Raw genomic sequence first — 23,012 nt, 5'->3', positions numbered from 1 at the left:
TATCGAATGATTTACATTGAAACAAGTAATGTTTTTCATCATCTACACTAAAAGCACACAAAGGGCATGGTGATTCTGTGGATGTCCCAGGCTGAAACCGTCTTTTATTTGCATTAAATCCAAGTGTCCTTAGTCGAAATCTTGCAAAGTTTATTCTTTGCCACTTATCTGTGATGACTGTCAGGAATTTTTCCGTTTGAAATATACTTTTGAATGATATATATATATATATATATATATATATAGAGAGAGAGAGAGAGAGAGAGAGAGATCCGCTGTTCTTGGTGTGACGGTCGGTATACTTCAGAGATAAGAGGACCGTGCTTTGACTGCTGACACGACCTACACCAATATTGGTGCACACACACACACACACACACACACACACACATGCGCGTGCGCGCGCGCACACGACCTATACCAATATAGGTACAGACTCATATATATCGGCGCACACACACACATAAACACACACATGAACACACACACGCGCACACACCGTGTGCTCGCAGATGTAGCAAATGTTCTGTTGGAGAAAAGCTCGTGGTGTGAGGAGGATGGCGAGGAGGGGGTGTGTGGGGTGGGGGCATTTTCGGCGGAGGGGATATTACGGGATACAAGGGGGTGAAATTTCCAGGGTAAGGGGGACATTTCAAAACGAGGCTAAAACGCAAAGTAAAAAAAAAAAAAAAAAAAAAAAAAAAAAAGGGGGGGGGGGGGGACATTTTGGCGGCTGAAAATGTCCGCATGGGACATTATGGACGGTGAGAAAGGCCGGGGGGGGGGGACATTTCCAGCGGTCAAACTGTCCCCCGGGGACGTTTCCGGGGTGGGGGGGGGGGCACAGTCTGGGATGCTACACCGATCTCTCTGATGGCCGCAAATCATTGATTTTAACTAGCAAGAGAAGGTGAAACCAGAGACGGGGATGGGTGGAGGGGAGGGGGATGAGGGGGGGGGGGGCCGGATAAAAGCTTTGGTGGTAAGCGAAGCGGTGGTTTGAGACGACAGGGACGATGAGATCCTTTGATGTATCCATTGTGTCTTAATGATAAACCACTTTGCTTTAAGAAAGTCGCCGGGGAGGGAGGGGGGGGGGGGGGGAGGGGTTGAGTTTTACGACGGTATGGTCAAAAGTTCTGCGGTACCGTTGACCTTCATCATGGTACCATACGGGTAGCTCGTCGGATCGTTTTTTTTTTTTTTTTTTTTTTTTTTTTTAATGGCTGTTGTTGATCCGGTCGTTAACGTTGAAATGATCTGTCGGGTGTCCTTGACACTGGACTGAACTGATGGAGAGAACCCCCCCCCCCCCCCCCCCCCCCCCCCCCACACAAAAAAAAAATCGTTACGGTGAATGACCTATCTCCCGTGATGTATGGTTCTTCTCATCTGATTGCATGTATGTGGAGGGGTGGAGGGGTGGGTGGGGGGGGGGGGGCTTGTATGTTACACGAGTGATTGAAGAAACCATCAGAAGAATGATTTAATAAAATTTTTAATGAAAGTTTTCGGTTGTTGGAATAAGAACAGCTTTAGTGGTCACTGTGTGTGTGTGTGCGTGTGTGTATGTGCTTTGTGTGTGTGTGAAACAAAGGGTACTGCTGAATATAAAATGTACACATTAAGAAAACAACTTCTGTGAATAATTGTTCAAGGGGTGCGCCATATGCATTTTTTTTTTTTAACGATCTTGGAATGAATTAGGAGGCAAATGGTTTAAATAATCTTTAATTATTCAACAATACACATGATTACAATGCAGTGAGTGACAAAAGAGCATCAACAAGCTTAAAGCTTATACTGTGCTCACAACGTTGCACTTCAGTTTTATCATGACGGCTGATGAACGATATTATCAATTGTATCAAATAACATTCATAAACGGTAAGTAATGAAATTATGAAATAAAACAAATAAACAAACAGTACATAATATAGTTAAAAAAATAATGCTGATATCAATATTGACATGAGATTAAATTTATTAGCACCAGAAGGAGGCAAATATTTTTCGTTTGTAAGAACAGAAACTTTTATAATTATAGTCCATTAGCAGCCTTGAAGTTTTGTCGAAACTGAAGACAAATTGTCAGGACGATAGCCTTACAACATTCCATGCAGTTAGGACTAATCACGGACGTGCAATGTTCGTACTTGTGTTCTGTTGCAGTATATTTCACACCATGTTTCTGAGTATCCGATTCTGGTTCCTTTTCCCCGGGGAAAGCGCGTCGTTAAAGTGCAGGCGCCACCCTTTTTTTATTTATTTATTTTTTTTTTTTTTTTTATACAACTGTTTATATTATTTACAGACTACAGCCATGGGCATCTTTGTTACAGGTGATGGTTCTGTTTTTGTTTTTTGTTTTTTTCCACGTGCGTTCATTGCTTATTGCTGCTCACGGGACCTCGGTTCGTCGTCTCACCCGAAAGACAAGCACCCAGACCACTCAAGGTCTTGTGGAAGGAGGGTGGGTTGGGGGCGGGAGGTGGGGGGGGGGGTTAAATTCTCGTCTGGTGTCGGACTAGAATCACTCGCTCTCGGCACTTTATCTGTTTAAAGCATTTCAGCTGCCGAGGGTGTCTTGTATCATAAATTTTGTGAGGACCTGTGGTGCTTATCTGATTAATGTATTGATTAGAAACGCTGTTGTTGCCCCCCTCTTCATATGGGACCTGAAATGAAAGATATCTATCTCTCTCTCTCTGTGCATGTGCTTCTCTCTGTCTCTGTCTCTGTCTCTCTTTCTCTCTCTCTCTCTCTCTCTCTCTGTCTCTCTCTCTGTGCATTACTTGCGTTGACCATTTCAATCGTTTATTAAAATGGTTTGTTATAGATTGAAAGTATGCTGATGCTTTCACCCGTGTCATAAGGACCTCGTGGACAATGACATTAAGTGTCAAAAGCGTCAAAGCGTCTCTCTCTCTTTCTCTCCGTCCGTCTGGCTTCTGTCTGTCTGTCTGTCTGTCTGTCTGTCTCTCTCTCTCTCTCTTGCAGCCCCATAATCCTGCCGTTTTCAGTGGCGTTGCCCCCACGCCGCTCAATGCAAGTCCCCCAGACACGGCCAGACATCCTGGGTTGTCTGTTGTTGTCCCAGGATCGGCGTCCCACAGGGAACTAATCGATGTTTCGGTCACCAGGAAGCCACTCACCAGAAGAGATCCTGCGCTTGGCTGCTGAGTCACTTCGGTGGTGTTCATTGGTTCATGCCCTGTCTGATTCCACGTACAGATGACACCACTTACTATACTCCCCTGCCAACGGAAAATAATCGCTTTGTCACGGAGCCAGACTGAACTGGGCCACCGCCATCCCCATTCCCTTCCACCTCCCCCCCCCCCACATCTCCCCCCCACGCCCCTACACACACACAACCATGAGTTAGATCACCACGACGACCCCCCCCCCCCCCCCAACAAACAATCCCCCCATGATTCCTGAATCTGACGACATACACGGAAGACCTCGACAGGACTTACCCTTAGCTTGGACGTGGAGGAGGGGACACTCTCACCCTTGAGAGCAGGGCATGAAAGGGCAGGAGATTTGGGACAAGAGTTTTTTGTTTTTTGTTTTGTTTTGTTTTTACTACTGATGATGAATGCGAATGATGAATGGACAAACGGTGCTGCTGTTGGTGGTCCATCTACGTTTGGGACTACGTGGCAAGGCTGCACTCAAAACTACGCTTCTATTTTTCAAAAGAATGCCCCTGCGTTAACCGGGCCCGAGAGATACTGACACTTGGGAGTCTTGGTCAAGAAAACTTGAGCAACGTACCCCCCCCCCCCCCCAAAAAAAAAAAACGCATCGGTAACATGGATGATTACCCTCAACTGTGTTTCCCATTTAAGCCCATGAACCGAAAACAACAACTACAACAACAAAATACCTGCGCGGGGAATCGAACCCGCATCCTCTCAGCCAGCCGCCAGCCCGAGACGGCTTACCACTACGCCACGGCGGCTGGTGCCACGCATTTCCTCCACAGACCCCACCGCTTCCCTTTGATCAATAACCCGTGATGGGCACAACTGAAATATCACTTTGTTCCTAGCTGGGGGGCGAGAGGGGGTGGGGGGGTCTGAGGGCGGGGGGGGGGGAGATTATAATGTGGACGGGGCCAAGGCTGTATCTCGTACAGTAAGGACGCACTGGTGAGTGAGGACCTGAGACTTAACCTCGTGAAGTCCTCTTCCACAGCTAGCTAGACAAGCGCGATCTCCTCTTCCGATAAAATATGGGTCTGTGCCCCAGACAGACACATTGGGTGGGACTCGGCCAGGCATAGCCAGGGCTGAGCTGTTCTCTCTCTATATATGTGTGTGTGTGTGTGTGTGTGTGTGTGTGTGTGTGTTTCATGATACCACTTTGTGATTTCGAGACTTTCCATATCCCTTTTGTCTGGTCTGTCCATGGCTTTTTTTTCATGTACTTTATTTATTTTATTTTATTTTATCTATTTATTTATTTATTTATTTATTTTTTTTTCTCAAGGCCTGACTAAGCGCGTTGGGTTACGCTGCTGGTCAGACATCTGCTTGGCAGATGTGGTGTAGCGTATATGGATTTGACCGAACGCAGTGACGCCTCCTTGAGCTACTGATACTGTATTTTCCAGGCTCCTACGTGGATTATGATTTTTTCGTTTTAATTAAAAAAAATTTTTTTTTTAGTGTATCGGTTTGTCTAACCTGTTCGTCTAATTACATCCACTCATCTGTATGCCTGCCTACATGCCGACCTACCCAGATACCTACTTACCTACCTACCATCCTACTACCAACCTACTTTGCACACCTACCTACCATCCTACCTGCCTGCTCTCCTTGCTACTTCTTCTCCTCCTTCTCCTCTTTCTCCTCTTCCTTCTCCTCCTCTTCAGCTGCCATCGACAGAAGGGCAAGCCTGGAGGTACAAGGGCAGTATATCCAGTTCATGTGTCTGCTTGCTGTTTCTGGAGTCATGTCTGCTTGTTCTGGCGGAAAAGTCCACGGGCAGAAGAAAAATAGATGAACAAAAGTGGAGGGGGGAGGTGGGGTTGAAAGGAAACTGGGAATGTGGAGTGATGGCCTAGAGGTAACGCGTCCGCCTAGGAAGCGAGAGAATCTGAGCGCGCTGGTTCGAATCACGGCTCAGCCGTAGATATTTTCTCCCCCTCCACTCGACCTTGAGTGGTGGTCTGGACGCTAGTCATTCGGATGAGACGATAAACCGAGGTCCCGTGTGCAGCATGCACTTAGCGCACGTAAGTGTTTTTATTGTTTGTTTTAACCTGGCATGTTTAATATTAATTTAGCCAGCGATAGTGTTTTTTACATGTTAATAACACAGGGCTATACACCATGCTGAACTCAGGACAACCCCCCCCCTCCCCTCTCTCTCTCCTCTCTCTCTCTCTCTCTCTCCTGCTTTCCCACACAGCTAGGTACCCCCCCACACCCATACCTCCCATCTGCACCCCCCACCCCTTCCCTCACCAACAGAATGACATGTGTGCTGCCACACCAGACAGTCAAGAGGTCTGCAGAAAATATGGAGAGAGGGAGAGAGAGAGAGAGAAAGAAGAAAAAAAAAGAAGAGAGAGAGAGCGGGAAAGAGAGAGAGTGTGTGTGTGTGGGGGGGGGGGGGGAGGGGTTGCCAAGATCAAGCCTGGAAATTGAATCCAGCATCTTTTGTTTGCATAGCAGGGAGAGGGATGGGTGGTGTGTGTGTGTGTGTGTGGGGGGGGGGGGGGTGGAGCGGGTGAACACTCTGCACCGTTTGAAGGAACACCCTTGTCCATCCTCTGCACACCACACCTACATACGGTACCACGTGTTTTTTCAGGGGGAGAGGAGGTGGGTGAAACAGGGAGAAATGGAGGTGGGGGGGGGGGGGGCGGGGGGAGGTGAAACGGGGAGAGGGGACCGGACAGGAGGGGAAGATAAACGGAGAAAGGGAAACTAAAACGGGTCATGCTGGAAAGAGGAGAGAGAGAGAGGGAGGGAGGGGTCAGGGGAGGTGGGGGCGGGGAGGACATGGGGAGATTACCGAAGGATGTGAAGGAGAGAGAGGAGAAGGAGAGAGGGGGTTGGGGCGGGGGTGAGGGGCGGTGAAACGATATTATTATAGCTTCCGGAATGAGAGAGAGTTTTCAGTTTCAGTTTCTCAAGGAGGCATCACTGTGTTCGGACAACTCCATACACGCTAGCATCTGCAAGGCAGGTGCTTGAGCAGCAGCATAACCCAACGCGCTTTAAGTCGCGGGGGGGAGGGGGGGGGGGGCTTGAGTGCATGCCTGTACATTTGTGTACATAATTTTGCCAGGGGTTCTTTTTTTTTTAGAGCGCGAAGTGCGTGCTGCACACGGGACCTCGGTTTCTCGTCTAGATGGTCATTTTGAGTCCGTGTCAAACTTGGGGGACAGGGCGAGACCGGGATTCGAACCCGGACCCACGTGGACACTGTAGTGGCAGACAAGTCTCTTAAACGTTCTCCCAACTTCTTCTGAGCGAGAGAGGGAGAGGGACAAGACAGGACAAGGCAGTGGTTTATTTTTCGTTAGGCCTCCGGCCCAGAACATTGGAGTGGGGCACGAGCAAAAAATACTAAATGAAGAATCAGTATGAAATATATATATATATATATATATATATATATATATATATATCAATGCTCAGGCGACACTTACAAATTCGCACACACAAATTCTCTCACTCTTCCTCCGGCACGAGAGAGAGAGAGAGAGAGAGAGAGAATGCGACTGTTATATTACTGTTACACAGTACAAAATATTAAGGTCAAGGTCAAAACTATACATAGACCTATCAATCACCATTATCTGCTACTGTCTTTTTGTGAAAGTGCCACCGCTACCTCTAGTAGTTGATGACTAATCTGTCACCGAAAAAAAAAAAAGACGTAGAAACGAAACTTGATGCGCGGAGAGAGAGAGAGAGAGAGAGACGGGGCGAGGCAGAGACAGCTGAGAGAGAGAGCGTGTGGTGATCCAACAGTCGATACTTTGATGTTGTGTGTACGCGTGCGTAGTAGTAGGTACGCGATAACTGACGGTTAAAATAAGCTAAAGAAACAAAAAACAACAACAAAAACAAAAAACCGGCAAACAAACAAACAAAAAACAAAATGGACGCGGCAACTGATGGTTAAAGGGGAGAAAGAAAGAAAGAAAGAAAGAAGAAAGAAAAAGAGTCATGAAGACCTGAGCACTATCATGGTGTCTGCTGTAATGCTGTCAGCACGCTTTCAAAGCCGAGAAAAGTGAGCGTCTCCATTTTTCCCTACCGCCCCCAACCCGGCTCTCTTCCTTTTCTTTTTTTTTTTTCTTCTTTTCATTTTTCTTTTCTTTTCTACTTCCTCTTCACACCCTCCCCGTTCTTCTCATTTTATTCCCCCCACCCACCCTGTCTTCTTTCTTCTCCCTCTCCCCCCCGCTCTCTCTCTCTCTCTCTGTGTCTCTCTCCTCCACCTCCAGCTTTATGTAGCCTTTTTTTCATTTTATTCCTTTTTTTTTCTTTCTTTCTTTCCTTTTTTTCTTTTCGTGTTTGTTTCAATGGCAAGTCCGTGCTTCCCTTTTTGTTGTGGAGCACTCGTTACAGAAATTGGGTGCCGAAGTTTGTGTCTTGTCTCCTGAAAAAAAAAAGAAAAAAAGAAAAGAAAAACACACACAAAAAAAAACAACCACGCTCTCGTGTGTGTGTGTGTGTGTGTGTGTGTGTGTGTTTGTGTGTGTGTTTTGTTTGTATGTTTGTGTGTGTGTGTGTGTTTTGTGTTTGTATATGTGTGTGTGTGTGTGAGTCAGTGTGTGTGTGTGTGTGTTTCTGCGTGTGTGTGTGTGTGTGTGTGTGTTTGTGCATGCGAGCGCGCGCGCGCATGTGTGTGTGTGTGTGCACGGCAGTTCTGGTCGCTCCTTGGACGTTTGGATACGTGGAGAGACAGGGCGAGCGGTGTCATGAACGGAACATTTGTGAAAGGCCACCACAAAGATTTCATGAACGAACGGAGGTGTGTGTGTGTGTGTGAACGGATGATGTTGGCGACACGATGAGCCAGTCGTCAACACAGGGAATGCTCCACCAGGGAAAGGGAAACAACACTTCAAAATCACAGATTCAAGTTGATGTTGATGTCTCTCTCTCATCAGAACCCCAGCCCCTCCTAATTCTCTCTCTCTCTCTCTCTCGCTCGCTCGCTCGCTCGTCTGTTTTGTGTGCGAAAAAAAAAAAAGAAGAAAAATGAAAAAACCCAAACATTATCATTCTCATAAAGACGTAAGACAGAACCCGGTTTTTTTATGATTAATATAAAAGTTGGGTCGTAATATTCCTCTTGTCTCTTGTGCTTCATAAAAGTTATATGCCCCCCCCCCCCTCTCTCTCTCTCGCTCTCTCCGTCCGTCTGTGCCAGCGTGAATTGCACACGCGGGCATGCGTCGGTCGGTGTCAGTTTGGGCGTGCGTCCATCCGTCCGTCCGTCCGTCCATCCATCCATCCATCCATCCACCCATCCACGTGCTGTTATGGAGGGGGAAGGGGAGGGTGGGGGGTCGGTCGGATCGCTGGCTGGGTTGTCTGCCTTGTTTGTCTCCAAGAATGAGATCGATGGAGCTCTAGGCTGGGCGTCTGGCGCTTTCCCCGTGAAGCATTATGTTGATGAGAAGAAGACATCCGGGCACGCAGCACCCGCCTGCCCGCCTGCCTGCCTGCCCGCCTGCCTGCTGCCGGTGCCACGGCAAAATCCCCGTGTCGCCGCGCTTCCTCTGACAGTCTGCGACCGACCCTGTGAGAGAGAGAGTGTGTGTATGTGTGTAGGAGGGAGGCGGGCGGGGGAGGGGGACCTGTGGTTGGTACCGTGGTGGTTGGTGCCCGCTACTACTAGTACTACTACTACTAGTTGACAGTGCCACTTGTTTCACAGGCACCACGTCTGCCCGCTCTGGGCGCCTCCACGGCACCTCTCTGGAACTAGAGGGGAGGAGGATGTTCACGGGGGTCTGACTTGTCGAAGGGACGCTTGAAGCAGTCGTTGACCGAGTAAGGTGGAGAGGTTGAAACACCTTGAAGTGTGTTCCTTCGCGTAGGTCCCTTCCCTTTACCCCTTTGCGGGTGGTTCTGTTGTTTTTTTTTCTCTGGAAGCTGAAACTTCAAACCACCTTTCGGAGTGGAGGGTTCAAAGTTTGTGTAGTCCGTGAAGGTTGACTTGCCACTGAAGGCCGAGACCGGCCGGAGACTTGGGGGAGGAGGGGGTGGGGGGATCAGGCACCTAACGTCTTCCTCCTGCTACCTAGCTAGGTTCCTAGTGTTCTGACTTCTTTTTTTTTTCTTCTCTGACTTTTTTTTTTTTCTTCGGACACTGAAACTTAACTCAGGCTGATTTTTAATAAAGACGCCGAGAAGAGCAGGTGTTGGGTTCAGCACTTTTAAAGTCTTCTTGACACATAGGTAGACTGTCTGTCCTTTGGTGAACTGGAATTCTTTTCTCTTGAGACTCTTTGACTCATGAAAACGTTCGAACTGAGAGGGTTCCAAACAATAGATTTTTTTTTTTTTAAAGGCTGGTTTGTTCTTGAAGACTGAACAAGGACATTGAGTAAAGCAAGCAGGTCTTAGGGAGAGAAGCCGAGTAAGTGTATGATGGACGACTTGAACGATTAGCCGTGGGTAGTTATAAGGGAGGGGGAGGGGACAAGGGGCGTGACTGTCGTCGTCCACCTACCTCCAAGGCTGAGTGGCTTCTTCACTGTCGCTTCGTCGGTACAGGTTGGGCCAAACAAGTAAGTTTGGTATTTTTCCGATGTGTGTGTGTGTGTGTGTGTGTGTGTGTGTGTGGTAGTGTGTGTGTGAGGTAGTGTGTGTGTGTGCGTGTGTGTGGATGAGAGAGAGACTGAGACTCAGATCAGTTATTCATTAAGGACTATTGTCCCATACAGTGCTTTGCAGTGTCACCATAACTTCCCAATCCATTATGTAATTGAGAGAGAGAGAGAGAGAGAGAGAGAGAGAGAGAGAGAGAGAAGTAAGAGTTGTGGAACGAACACAGACAAGAAGAGAACAGGTAAGTGACGAAAAGCAGTCATGAGAAAATACGTATAAAACGGTGCAAGCATTTATGAGATATAATTGTGGCAAGTCATGTAAAAAAAAAAAAAAAAAAAAATCACTTATGCGTTGTGGTAAATTACTAGGCAGCCTTGAATGTGCATAATCAAAATTTGAATTTGAGCCAGAGAGAGAGAGAGAGAGAGATTGTATCATTCAAAATAGGTTAGGGAGATAGACACACACACACACACACACACACACACACACACACACACACACACACACACAGAGAGAGAGAGAGAGAGAGAGAGAGAGAGAGAGATTGTATCATTCAAAATAGGTTAGGGAGATAGACACACACACACACACACACACACACACACACACACACACACAGAGAGAGAGAGAGAGAGAGAGAGAGAGAGAAGGACATGACAATCAGAGCAGAGAGAAAATAATACGATATTGAAAGTCAGTCCTGATCAGTGCATCTTGTGCGCTGGCAATTATGAATCCAGACTTTTTTTTTTCCTGGGAAGATTTTTTTTTTCTCATCCTTCTGCGGGTATACAGGATTCACCCCCACCCCCCCGTCTCCCCCCCCCCCCCACGTCTCCCCTCCCCGCCTCCCCCAACCAGCCCTTGAAACACAGCCAGGCTTGGTTTGCTTTTCAATAATTACTGTCATAGCCATTTTTTTCTTTCCGCCGGTGTTTGCAATCATGCAATGATTTATGTACATATAATGGTTATTTTTTTTAGTGGAAGGATGGAACATGTGTCTGTCTGTAAAACAGGGTTCACAAAAAGTAAAGGACCACTTGACCATTGCTTTTTTCTCCTTGTGGGCCATGGTAGAAATGATGTTGAGTTTTCTTTCGGCGGACGGCGATGTATGTATTTGTATTCCTTTTTATCACAACAGATTTCTCTGTGTGAAATTCGGGCTGCTCTCCCCAGGGAGAGCGCGTCGCTACACTACAGCGCCACCCATTTTTTTGTATTTTTTTCCTGCGTGCAGTTTTATTTGTTTTTCCTGTCGAAGTGGATTTTTCTACAGAATTTTGCCAGGAACAACCCTTTTGTTGCCGTGGGTTCTTTTACGTGCGCTAAGTGCATGCTGCACACGGGACCTCGGTTTATCGTCTCATCCGAATGACTAGCGTCCAGACCACCACTCAAGGTCTAGTGGAGGGGGAGAAAATATCGGCGGCTGAGCCGTGATTCGAACCAGCTCCCTCAGATTCTCTCGCTTCCTAGGCTGACGCGTTACCTCTAGGCCATCACTCCACTATGTACCCAAATGTTAAGAGCACCACTCATGAGCCGAGTTGCTTTCGTGCACATGCACTTTTATTTTGCAATGGAAAACACACAGCTATCGCTCATAAACCTGTGAACAACGGTAAATGTCTGGCAGAAACATCAATTTTTTTTCAAACTGTTCGTTATGCATGTGCGCCTGAAATAGCAGTTTTTGTGTTCATTGTGAAGTTAGTGGGTAGAGCATATGCTGTTTGCATGGTGTAGATAATCACTTGGTTGTTGTCTCTCTTTTTTTTTCCTTTTTTTTTCTTTTTAACATTTTATGATAACATTTCTACTTTCATGAAGTGGTTGTTAACTCTTTTTTTTTTTCATTCCTTTTTCCGTGAAGTATGTATTTCCTCGAAGATGTTTGAATGCAGGTTCTTGAAATGTTCCTCCCAAAGCTGAGTCAGTATTACTTTGAATAAAGGTTTCGCCGTAGCTTGTAGCTTTTAGGATTTGGCGTGAGGGGCGGTGAAGGGGAGGGAGGGGGGGGGGCAATATTTCAGAATATAATGATTTGATCAGTATGAATTGTTGTTTTTAAATCTTCAAGTTTTTGGGGTTTTTAAAAAACATTTTTACCACAGTTGTCGTTTTAGTGTGTGTGTGTGTGTGTGTGTGACTGTTTTAAAAAGTGTTGTTTTTTTTGTTTTTGTTTTTGTTTCTTTAAGTATTGGGTGGTTGTGGTTTTTTTGTTTTTTTTTTTTTGTTTTTTATTTTTATTGTTTATTAAGTAAAGTGTTGACACTCTTCTCGGTTGTAATGACAAAGTTCGATGTTGTGTTTTGGCGGCTGTGTGCGTGTCTTTGCGGTATGAATGAAAGGTAAGTTCAGTTTCAGGTTATGGCAATGTGTCATATATTGTTTTAGGGGAAAGAAAAGCAACTCATTAATGGGACAGGGTGATGATGGCCTGTTTTTTTTATTTTTTATTATTATTATTATTTTTTTTTTTTTTTTAGAACGGATCGAAATATGGGGTTCAAAACAGAAGATTCCTTAAGAACCGCGTCACTCCTTGGAGCAAAAGGAGCTGATTTGAAACCCTCTGTTCTGTCAAAACGCGCAGAATAATTCATTTACTGCATTTACAAAGGTTTGTTTGTCTGGTCATTTATCATCAGCCGGTCATTTAGAATCGTTAACAACCATCGCCATCGTTGGGCAAAGTAACCGATTTGAAATACTTTGTTCTGTCAAAACTGACGCACGTGTTGGGCAAAGTGACTGATTTGAAGTCCTTTGTTCTGTCAGAACTGACGCACGTGTTGTTGGGAAAAGTGACTGATTTGAAACCTTTTGTTCTGTCAAAACTGACACACTTGTTGTTGGGCAAAGTGACTGATTTGAAATCCTTTGTTCTGTCAAAACTGACACACTTGTTGTTGGGCAAAGTAACTGATTTGAAATCCTTTGTTCTGTCAAAACTGACACACTTGTTGTTGGGCAAAGTAACTGATTTGAAATCCTTTGTTCTGTCCAAACTGGCAGACACACTTGTTGTTGGGCAAAGTAACTGATTTGAAATCCTTTGTTCTGTCCAAACTGACTGACACACTTGTTGTTGGGCAAAGTAACTGATTTGAAATCCTTTGTTCTGTCCAAACTGACAAACACACTTGTTGTTGGGCAAAGTAAGTGATTTGAAATCCTTTGTTCTGTCCAAACTGACAGACACACTTGTTGTTGGGCAAAGTAACTGATTTGAAATCCTTTGTTCTGTCCAAACTGACACACATGTTGGGCAAAGTAACTGATTTGAAATCCTTTGTTCTGTCCAAACTGACAGACACACTTGTTGTTGGGCAAAGTAAGTGATTTGAAATCCTTTGTTCTGTCCAAACTGACACACATGTTGTTGGGCAAAGTGACTGATTTGACATCCTTTGTTCTGTCCAAACTGATACACGTGTTGTTGGGCAAAGTAACTATTTTTACATCCTTTGTTATGTCAAAATTGACACGCTTGTTGTTGGGCAAAGTAAGTGATTTGAAATCCTTTGTTCTGTCCAAACTGACAGACACACTTGTTGTTGGGCAAAGTAAGTGATTTGAAATCCTTTGTTCTATCAAAACTGACACGCTCGTTGTTGGGCAAAGTAACTGATTTGAAATCCTTTGTTCTATCAAAACTGACACGCTCGTTGTTGGGCAAAGTAACTGATTTGAAATCCTTTGTTCTATCAAAACTGACACGCTCGTTGTTGGGCAAAGTAACTGAATTGAAATCCTTTGTTCTGTCCAAACTGACAGACACACTTGTTGTTGGGCAAAGTAACTGATTTGAAATCCTTTGTTCTGTCCAAACTGACAGACACACTTGTTGTTGGGCAAAGTAACTGATTTGAAATACTTTGTTCTGTCCAAACTGACAGACACACCTGTTGTTGGGCAAAGTAACTGATTTGAAATCCTTTGTTCTGTCCAAACTGACACACCCGTGGCAAGTGCTGTTCCATCTGACCACGATGGACGGGAGTGTCCAAGAGATCGATTTTTTTTTCTGTTGGCGTGAAATGGAAAGTCCGAGAACAAAACTGGTAGAACAGATGTCACAACAAACTATGAAACACAACGGGCTAACCCCGCTCCACCCTCTCTCTCTCTCTCTCTCTCTCTCTCTCTCTCTCTCTTTCTCTCGCGATAATAGAATATAGAATAGAATATGTCTTTATTACCAAGTGTACCGGGGTCACAAGGAATATTGGGGGGGTGGGGGGGGGGTGCGGGGGGGGGGGGGGGATAGTACATAAGAAGATACTATCGAACATAAATCGAAAATCATACACAAACACAGATACAGTAGAAATAAGATACAAACATAGATACAGTAGAAATAAGATACATACAAGTGCATATCAATAAAAAAAATAAAAAAAACTTGTGCATACTCACGCATGCACGCACTGCACACGCACCCCCCCACCCCCCCCCCCCCACACACACACACACACACACGCGCGCGCGTGCGCGTTTGAACAGAAGCTGCATATTGCATGTGGATGGGGCTGATGACTAGATATTCAGGTAGAATATATATTTATATACTACATACATACATACATACATACATACATACTTCATACATACATACATACATCATACATACATACATACATATATACTTCATACATACATACATACTTCATACATACATACATGCACGAAAATACACGCGTGTTTTAAGACGTGATATTATGTGATGTTACTACGTTACTGCTTGCATCGTTAAGAGCCATCACCCCAGTAGTGTGTTATCATTGTTGTGATTTGTTTCAGTAGCTTCCGTCAAGCAATTTCTTCTTTCTTTTTTTTTTCCCCCCGTGGGCATTGCTGAGAAGTGAAAAAAGTTTTGTTTTTATATTTACTCATTACTAGTTTATTTGAACTTAAGTTTATGTATTTATATTATTACATATTATTCATTTGTGTGTCGTTGTTTTGTTGGGTTTTTTTTTCTAATTTAGTGTTAGAATAATAGGGTAGATGGGGTGGGTAGAAACTGGCTACTTTTAGAGGAAGTGCACACTTTTTTTAAAAACTTTTTTCTTTTTTTTTTAAAGAGCAATGAACTTCTTAACAACAGGCGAGAGTGTTTGTTTTTGTGTTTTTTTAAGGTGTGTGGTGTGACCTCAGACGTGTTAACCCGTCATGGAATACACGTCTTGAAACGGGATGCATGTCTTTGTTGTTCGTGAACTCAAAAAACAACACACACACACACACACACACACACGAAAAAAAAAAAAAAAGCTGAACAGTCTGTTAGGTCTTGTGAGAAAACACCGGCACATGGCGCCGATACTCGAATGACGGCGGACCTGGTTTGCCAAGCTAATTATGACGTTATCTGCTTTCACCTCGGCTCCCAGGGGGTTAATTATCATCTGTAATAGAATCTAGCAGTCTGGGGACTTCCTCGATCTCTTCCTTCCAGTCCGATCAGCTTCGCGGATCTCTCGTGTGGCAAACAGAACAGGAATCTCTTTCCAGAGCGAAAGGAAGGAAAGCCGTCTTCTGTTTCTGTCGTGGGTGAGGGGTGAAACTTTTCTTCTGCCCCCCCCCCCCCACCCCTGCCCCCCCCAACCAGATCGCCTCATTGTCCGGCCGGCTAAATTTTTGACAGCCGGTGATCATTCTTGAGCAGTGGGGTGTGTGTGTGTGTTGTCTGCTTGTGTGTTGTGGGGGATGGGCGGGGGGGGATTTGGAGGTGTGACTTTATTTTTAGGAGGGGAGGGGGAAGGAGTACTTAAGAAAATTGTTGGGGGAAAAAAAAGCTGTGAAGTGAAGTCAGATTTGGACAGTGAGGGGGGGGGGGGGGAGTAATTTTGGAGGGTGGAGGGAAGCGGAGTTTAAATTACAAACATTGACACACCAAAAAAAAAAAAAACCTGTCAGGTTTCTTTGGAATAATATCATTTCAACAATAATAGTGGTTTGAGATTATAGATGTGTGTGTGTGTGCGTGTGTGTGTGTGTGTTTGGCTTTTTTGTTAGTACAATTTTTTTCAGTGGGTAAAATGTTGTTAGTAAGAGCCGTTCCTTTGGCGAACACTCATTTCATTCTTTGGGCAGAAACAAAATCCATACGGAACGGAAGGCTGCTTCATAACATTTATTGATTTGGCATTCCGGTGTGATAACACATGGAGCATTCAGAGTGGAAAAGTACTGCAGTGTTTTCGCGTTATTCAGAAGACAGTTGGTTTAAATAAACTTTAATTATTCAACAATACACATGATTACAATGCATTGATTGACAAAAGAGCATCAACAAGCTTAAAGCTTATACTGTGCTCACAACGTTGCACTTCAATTTTATCATGACGGCAGATGAACCATATTATGACTTGTATGAAATAACATGCATAAACAGTAAGTAATGTAATAATGAAATAAAACAAATAAACAAACAGTACATAATATAGTAAAATAATGCTAATATCAATATTAACATGAGATTAAATTTATTATCACCAAAGTAATTGGCCTAATAGAAGAAAAACACGAAGAAGAAGAAGAAAATTTAGAAGAATGGAGGGTAAGGTGGTGGAGGAGGGGGAACAGAGGGGAAGACAGTTCATAGTACCAGACTCCAACAGTACAATAAAAATGATGATTTGTTTCTTTTATTTTTTTTAATTCAAGACACGTGGGCTTGTGCCAGCATACTGTTGCACGAGTAAACCCGCATTCATCATAAATGGGTGTCATTTTTTTCCTTCCTTTGTGAGTCCTAATGGAATGCTCATTTGTCCTCAGTTGTATGGCGGCAATAATTGTTAATCGTCTCGCACACGGTGTAACCCTTAGCGCACTACATTTCGACGCTTTTCAGTCAGATTATAGTTGAATGCACACTTGTCATAATGATGCATGCGCTTAGGGAAACTGGTCATTTACCGATTATGACAATCTGTCGTTCTGAGTTTGAAACTGGTATTTCGGAAACGTTTCAATAAAAGCGAACACACTTGTTTTTCATGTCATGTTCGTAAAAAAAAATTTAAAAAAAAAAATTTTAGTGACTGCACATGTTCGTTGAAGATTTTTTGTGTAGGAGAACTTCAACCTTGGTTTGGCGACGCAGTTAAAAAAAAAAAAAAAAAAAAAAAGAAGAAAGAAAGAAAAGAAAAAAATTCATGTGTAGGTCTCAGTCTTAACTCTCTCCATACGAACGGCGAAAGAGACGACGTTAACAGCGTTTCACTCCAATTACCATCATCAAAATATTGCAAGCGGAAGGCTCTTATACTGAAGAGGTGAATGTTGACAAAGAATACCACAATTCTGACGACGGAAGCTAAAGGTTGGGTCATTCAGACACCCACTGGACATCCGAGGGATCTGTGTAGAGGAGAAGAGAGGACTGGCCGTACTGAGTGAGTTAAAGGGCGGAGTATAGTGCGAATTCCTGTCCGCCAGACTGCATGAAATTGTTCGATGCTTGACGCCTGAAGTTGAAGACCCTCGCAGACGCAGCGTCGTAGTGGGTCATGTCCGACCATTTCCAGGAAGAGATGCGAGAGGCATTCATATTCGATACATTTCGTCACCAACTCTCTCTCTCTCTTCTTCCGGATGAAAACCCGTCGCTTACAGTCTTAGGTCTTTCTGTCTGTCTGTCTGACAATGAATTGAAGGAGATCGGAAGCACCTCAGGACTGAAGGAAGTGTTCGTTTCAGTATATCCTTTGAAAATTATTATGTTAGGAAAAAAAATAAATAAATAAGCCCCCAACCCATACTGACAAAACAACGACAAACAAAACAAAACAGAGTTTATTAGGGAGAGATGTGGAAGGAGGGGGGGGGGGGGGGGGGGGTAGGAAGGGGGAGGATTTATTTCATGAATGAAAAACTCGATGCATATGACATGATGATGAGTTAACATTGTTTAGATAATGTTGTTGTTCCGTAAAATATTGCTCGATGCATGTGGTGTAATGATCAGTTAACATTGTTTAGATAATTATGTTGTTGCGTAATATAGTACAGTTTTTACGTGTCTTTAGAAAGAATGCAGTTCATGGACTCACCAACGAACGGGGGGTAAACACACACACGCCTGCGCCAACACGCAACCCCATCCCTCCCACACGCACACACACACACACACACTCCATTCAAATCTTGTTTTCAATTCAAAAGCTGTGTATGTCAGTTATTTGAAAGTCCACCAGTAAGTTCATGGACAGTAGTTTTGGTGATAACCCTGAAGATGATGTAGTTGTGGTGATAACCCTGGATATGTTGTAGTTGTGGTGATAACTCTGAAGATGCTGTGACAACCCTGGAGATGCTGTAGTTGTGGTGATAACCCTGAAGATGCTGTAGTTGTGGTGATAACCCTGAAGATGCTGTAGTTGTGGTGATAACCCTGAAGATGATGTAGTTGTGGTGATAACCCTGAAGATGATGTAGTTGTGGTGACAACCCTGAAGATGCTGTAGTTGTGGTGACAACCCTGAAGATGATGTAGTTGTGGTGACAACCCTGAAGATGATGTAGTTGTGGTGATAACCCTGAAGATGCTGTAGTTGTGGTGACAACCCTGAAGATGCTGTAGTTGTGGTGATAACCCTGAAGATGCTGTAGTTGTGGTGATAACCCTGAAAAGACTGTAGTTGTGGTGATAACTCTGAAGATGCTGTAGTTGTGGTGATAACCCTGAAGATGCTGTAGTTGTGGTGATAACCCTGAAGATGATGTAGTTGTGGTGATAACCCTGAAGATGCTCTAGTTGTGGTAATAGCCCTGAAGATGATGTAGTTGTAGTGATAACCCTGAAGATGCTGTAGTTGTGGCGATAACCCTGAAGATGATGTACTTGTGGTGATAATCCTGAAGATGATGTAGTTGTGGTGATAGCCCTGAAGATGATGTAGTTGTGGTGATAACCCTGAAGATGCTGTACTTGTGGTGATAGCCCTGAAGATGATGTAGTTGTAGTGATAACCCTGAAGATGATGTAGTTGTGGTGATAACCCTGGATATGTTGTATTTGTGGTGATAACTCTGAAGATGCTGTAGTTTTGGTGATAACCCTGAAGATGCTGTAGTTGTGGTGATAACCCTGAAGATACCTTAAGATGCTGTAGTTGTGGTGATAACCCTGAAGATGCTGTAGTTGTGGTGATAACCCTGGAGATGCTGTAGTTGTGGTGATAACCCTGAAGATGCTGTGATAACCCTGGAGATGCTGTAGTTGTGGTGATAACCCTGAAGATGCTGTAGTTGTGGTGATAACCCTGAAGATGCTGTGATAACCCTGAAGATGCTGTAGTTGTGGTGATAACCCTGAAGATGATGTAGTTGTGGTGATAACCCTGAAGATGCTGTAGTTGTGGTGATAACCCTGAAGATGCTGTAGTTGTGGTGATAACTCTGAAGATGCTGTGACAACCCTGGAGATGCTGTAGTTGTGGTGATAACCCTGAAGATGCTGTGATAACCCTGGAGATGCTGTAGTTGTGGTGATAACCCTGAAGATGCTGTAGTTGTGGTGATAACCCTGAAGATGCTGTAGTTGTGGTGATAACCCTGAAGATGATGTAGTTGTGGTGACAACCCTGAAGATGCTGTAGTTGTGGTGACAACCCTGAAGATGCTGTAGTTGTGGTGATAACCCTGAAGATGCTGTAGTTGTGGCGATAACCCTGAAGATGATGTAGTTGTGGTGACAACCCTGAAGATGCTGTAGTTGTGGCGATAATCCTGAAGATGATGTAGTTGTGGTGATAACTCTGAAGATGCTGTAGTTGTGGTGATAACCCTGAAGATGCTGTAGTTGTGGTGATAAACCTGAAGATGATGTAGTTGTGGTGATAACCCTGAAGATGCTGTGATAACCCTGAAGATGCTGTAGTTGTGGTGATAACCCTGAAGATGATGTAGTTGTGGTGATAACCCTGAAGATGATGTAGTTGTGGTGATAACCCTGAAGATGCTGTAGTTGTAGTGATAACCCTGAAGATACCTTGAAGATGTTGTAGTTGTAGTGACAACCCTGAAGATGATGTAGTTGTGGTGACAACCCTGAAGATGCTGTAGTTGTGGTGACAACCCTGAAGATGCTGTAGTTGTGGTGATAACCCTGAAGATACCTTGAAGATGCTGTAGTTGTGGTGATAACCCTGAAGATGCTGTAGTTGTGGTGATAACCCTGAAGATGCTGTAGTTGTGGTGATAACCCTGAAGATGCTGTAGTTGTGGTGATAACCCTGGAGACGCTGTTTGAATGAATGTCCCGGTGGCACATGGAACTTTGCCCGCCTTGCGGTGCCGCTCAGTGTCTCTCGTGTGCAGACTAACTGGTTGATGAAGGGTGGGCAGGGGAGCTCTTACATTTGTCTACTGTATGAATTTGTGTTATTACTCTTGTGTGTTGTGGGTCGATAGTCTGCTTATTAACTCTCTCTCTCTCTCTCTCTCTCTCTCTCTCTCTCTCTCACTCTGTGTGTGTGTGTGTTAACATTTCTTTGTCTTTTGAGATGTTTTCCTTTCGTGAGCTGGATGAAAAAGAAAAGCAATTTGTTTGCTTACTCTACATTGCAAAGAGTTCTTCCTTGTTCCAACAAAGAGTTCTTCCTTGTTCCAACAGAGAGTTCTTCCTTGTGTTGGACACAGAGTTCTTCCTTGTTCCAACACAGAGTTCTTCCTTGTTCCAACACAGAGTTCTTCCTTGTGTTGGACACAGAGTTCCAACACAGAGTTCTTCCTTGTTCCAACAAAGAGTTCTTGCGAACGAACAACAAAGGGAGAGAGCAAAACAAAACAAAACAAAAAAAAACCAACCAAACAAAAAAGACACAAAACTGATAACTACGTACCACACAAAAGCAATAAGGAAGGTGGTAAGCATCTTTAATCATCTGTACAGGAGTAGTAGAGAGAATGAACCATGTATGTACTGGCCACTGCACCTGTGCGTCCAGTTCTTAAGAAAAAAAAATGGAAACAGGATTTCTAACCCTGTGTGCGTTTGTGTATTGGCGTGTGTGTGTGTGTGTGGGGGGGGGGGGGGTGGATGGAATAAGAGAGAAAGCATAACATCTTGCAACAAAAGAATTAAAAAAAACAGCGGATATACTTTTTTCTTCTTCTTCTTCTTTGTTCGTGAGCTGCGCCTCCCACGTTCACTCGTATGTACACACACGAGTGGGCATTTACGTGTGAGACCGTTTTTACCCCGCCATGTAGGCAGCCATACTCCGTTTTTTTGGGGGGATGGATATGCATTTTTCTTGCTTACGTTGAATAGAAATGTCTGTACATGGTAATTTATTATATTTCGGACATTCCTATCTTGAAAAAAACCCAAACCCTATCGCCTGTGTGACGTTCGCTTGAAAAATATTGTCTTTTTGTCTGTGATTGTCGCACGTGCGTTTGTGTGTGTGTGTGTGTGTGTGTAGAGGATTTCTATAGATCAGGTTTTTTTTATGTGTGTTTGGCTAAATGTATTAAATGAAGGAGGTTTAAAATAAAAAATCAAATAAAAACAAAACAAAACGCTGGGTGATTGGACTATTCTGAAGACCCACCCCTCACCCCCCTCCCCTCCCCTCCCCTCCCCTCCCCCACAGATGAACATTATTGGTTTCGACACACGATTTCTACAGAGAAATTCCTTCCTTGCGGGATTGAGATTTCCTCATTTTCTAGAACAGCGGTGTTTTGTAACGTCGAGACAGCAGATTCCAGCCCCACGCACTTTATTTAACACGACAGGAATATTTGGAAATTGAACGTGTTCATTGGGACAAGTATTGTTCAGTTGGGTATTCTTGTATCCACCAGGCCTGTATTTTTGTAACGTCGAGGCAACTGATTCCAGATCCACCCACTTTATTTAACACGACAGGAATATTCGGAAATTGAACGTGTTCATTGGGACAAGTATTGTTCAGTTGGGTATTCTTGTATCCACCAGGCCTGTATTTTTGTAACGTCGAGGCAACAGATTCCAGATCCACGCACTTTATTTAACACGACAGGAATATTTGGAAATTGAACGTGTTCATTGGGACAAGTATTGTTCAGTTGGGTATTCTTGTATCCACCACGCCTGTATTTCAGGTGTGATAAGAACGGTGAGGATTTTTTTTTTTTTTAAACTCCACAGATTCCTAAACTCCCTGACATTGACAGGAAGAGGCTTTGCTTTGAGCATGACCGATGATTAGCACATCAGGTGGTCAGCCAGGTTTCGCCGTGGTGTGTTTGTGAGGTTATGGCAAAAGGGAGATCAGAGATGTTTTGAAGAAACTTCCGGTCCTGAACATGACGGGAGCAACATTCGTCCTTCTTCTTCTTCTTCTTCTTTTTCCTTTTGTTATCATTTGTTTGTTTATTTAGTTGGTTATTTATTCATTTACCCATCTTTATTATTATTATTATTATTATTGATTTGTTGTTGTTGAGAATCTTGTCATCGTGTTCATCAGTTGCTTATACCATTGCTGATTTCTCTGTGTGTGTGCGTGTGTGTGTGTGTGTGTGTGTGTGTGTGTGTTACAGGTGTTATAACTGCTGATTTTTCTCTGTGTGTGTGTGTGTGTGTTACAGGTGTTATAACTGCTGATTTTTTCTCTGTGTATGTGTGTGTTACAGGTGTTATAACTGCTGATTTTTTCTCTGTGTGTGTGTGTGTTACAGGTGTTATAACTGCGGGGATTTCGCCAATCACCTAGCGGCCAAGTGCCCGCACGGCCCGCTGCCCAAGCGCTGCCACCAATGCAAATCCACTGACCATCTCATCGCCGACTGCCCCCTCAGGGACCAGCTGCCGCCCCCGGCCCGCCGCGGGCCCCGCAACGGCAGCAACAACCACAACGGCAGTGCCGAGCACGGCTTCAACGGCACCGACATGGTAGGGGCCTCGGGCACTTTATGACGCCCTTCCCCCTTCCACGGGCCCTCCCCTTGCAAGGGTGGTAATGAGGCCGTTGACTTCCGGGAAGTCTGTGTTGTCCAGGGAAACGGAAGCGGGCAGAGTTTTTGTTCTTCTGGGGGTGTGTGATGGGGGGGGGGGCAGAAGAGAAGGAAGGAAGGAGGGAGGGAGGAAGGAAGGCCCTAACTGAAGAGTGTTTTGTAAGAGAGGAGAGGAGGAGAAAAAAAAGGCTAAACTTGAGTGGGTCTAAATAAATATAT

The 23,012-nt window shown here is 44.4% G+C and overlaps 1 protein-coding gene across 1 annotated transcript in view; it reads left to right on the top strand.

The window, feature by feature from the left end:
- Positions 1-22,755, top strand: part of LOC143298284 (protein lin-28 homolog) — a 115,160-nt gene extending 92,405 nt beyond the window's left edge. The window contains exon 4 of the mRNA XM_076611102.1: positions 22,518-22,755. Within this exon, the coding sequence (XP_076467217.1) occupies positions 22,518-22,755 (238 nt within the window). The remainder of the gene's footprint in view (positions 1-22,517) is intronic.
- Positions 22,756-23,012: the final 257 nt, after the last annotated feature.

This window comes from Babylonia areolata, chromosome 23 (assembly GCF_041734735.1).
Source record: "Babylonia areolata isolate BAREFJ2019XMU chromosome 23, ASM4173473v1, whole genome shotgun sequence".
Classification (NCBI taxonomy): domain Eukaryota; kingdom Metazoa; phylum Mollusca; class Gastropoda; order Neogastropoda; family Buccinidae; genus Babylonia; species Babylonia areolata.
Note: the sequence above shows the minus strand (reverse complement) of the source record. Positions and strands in the feature narration are given on the sequence as shown.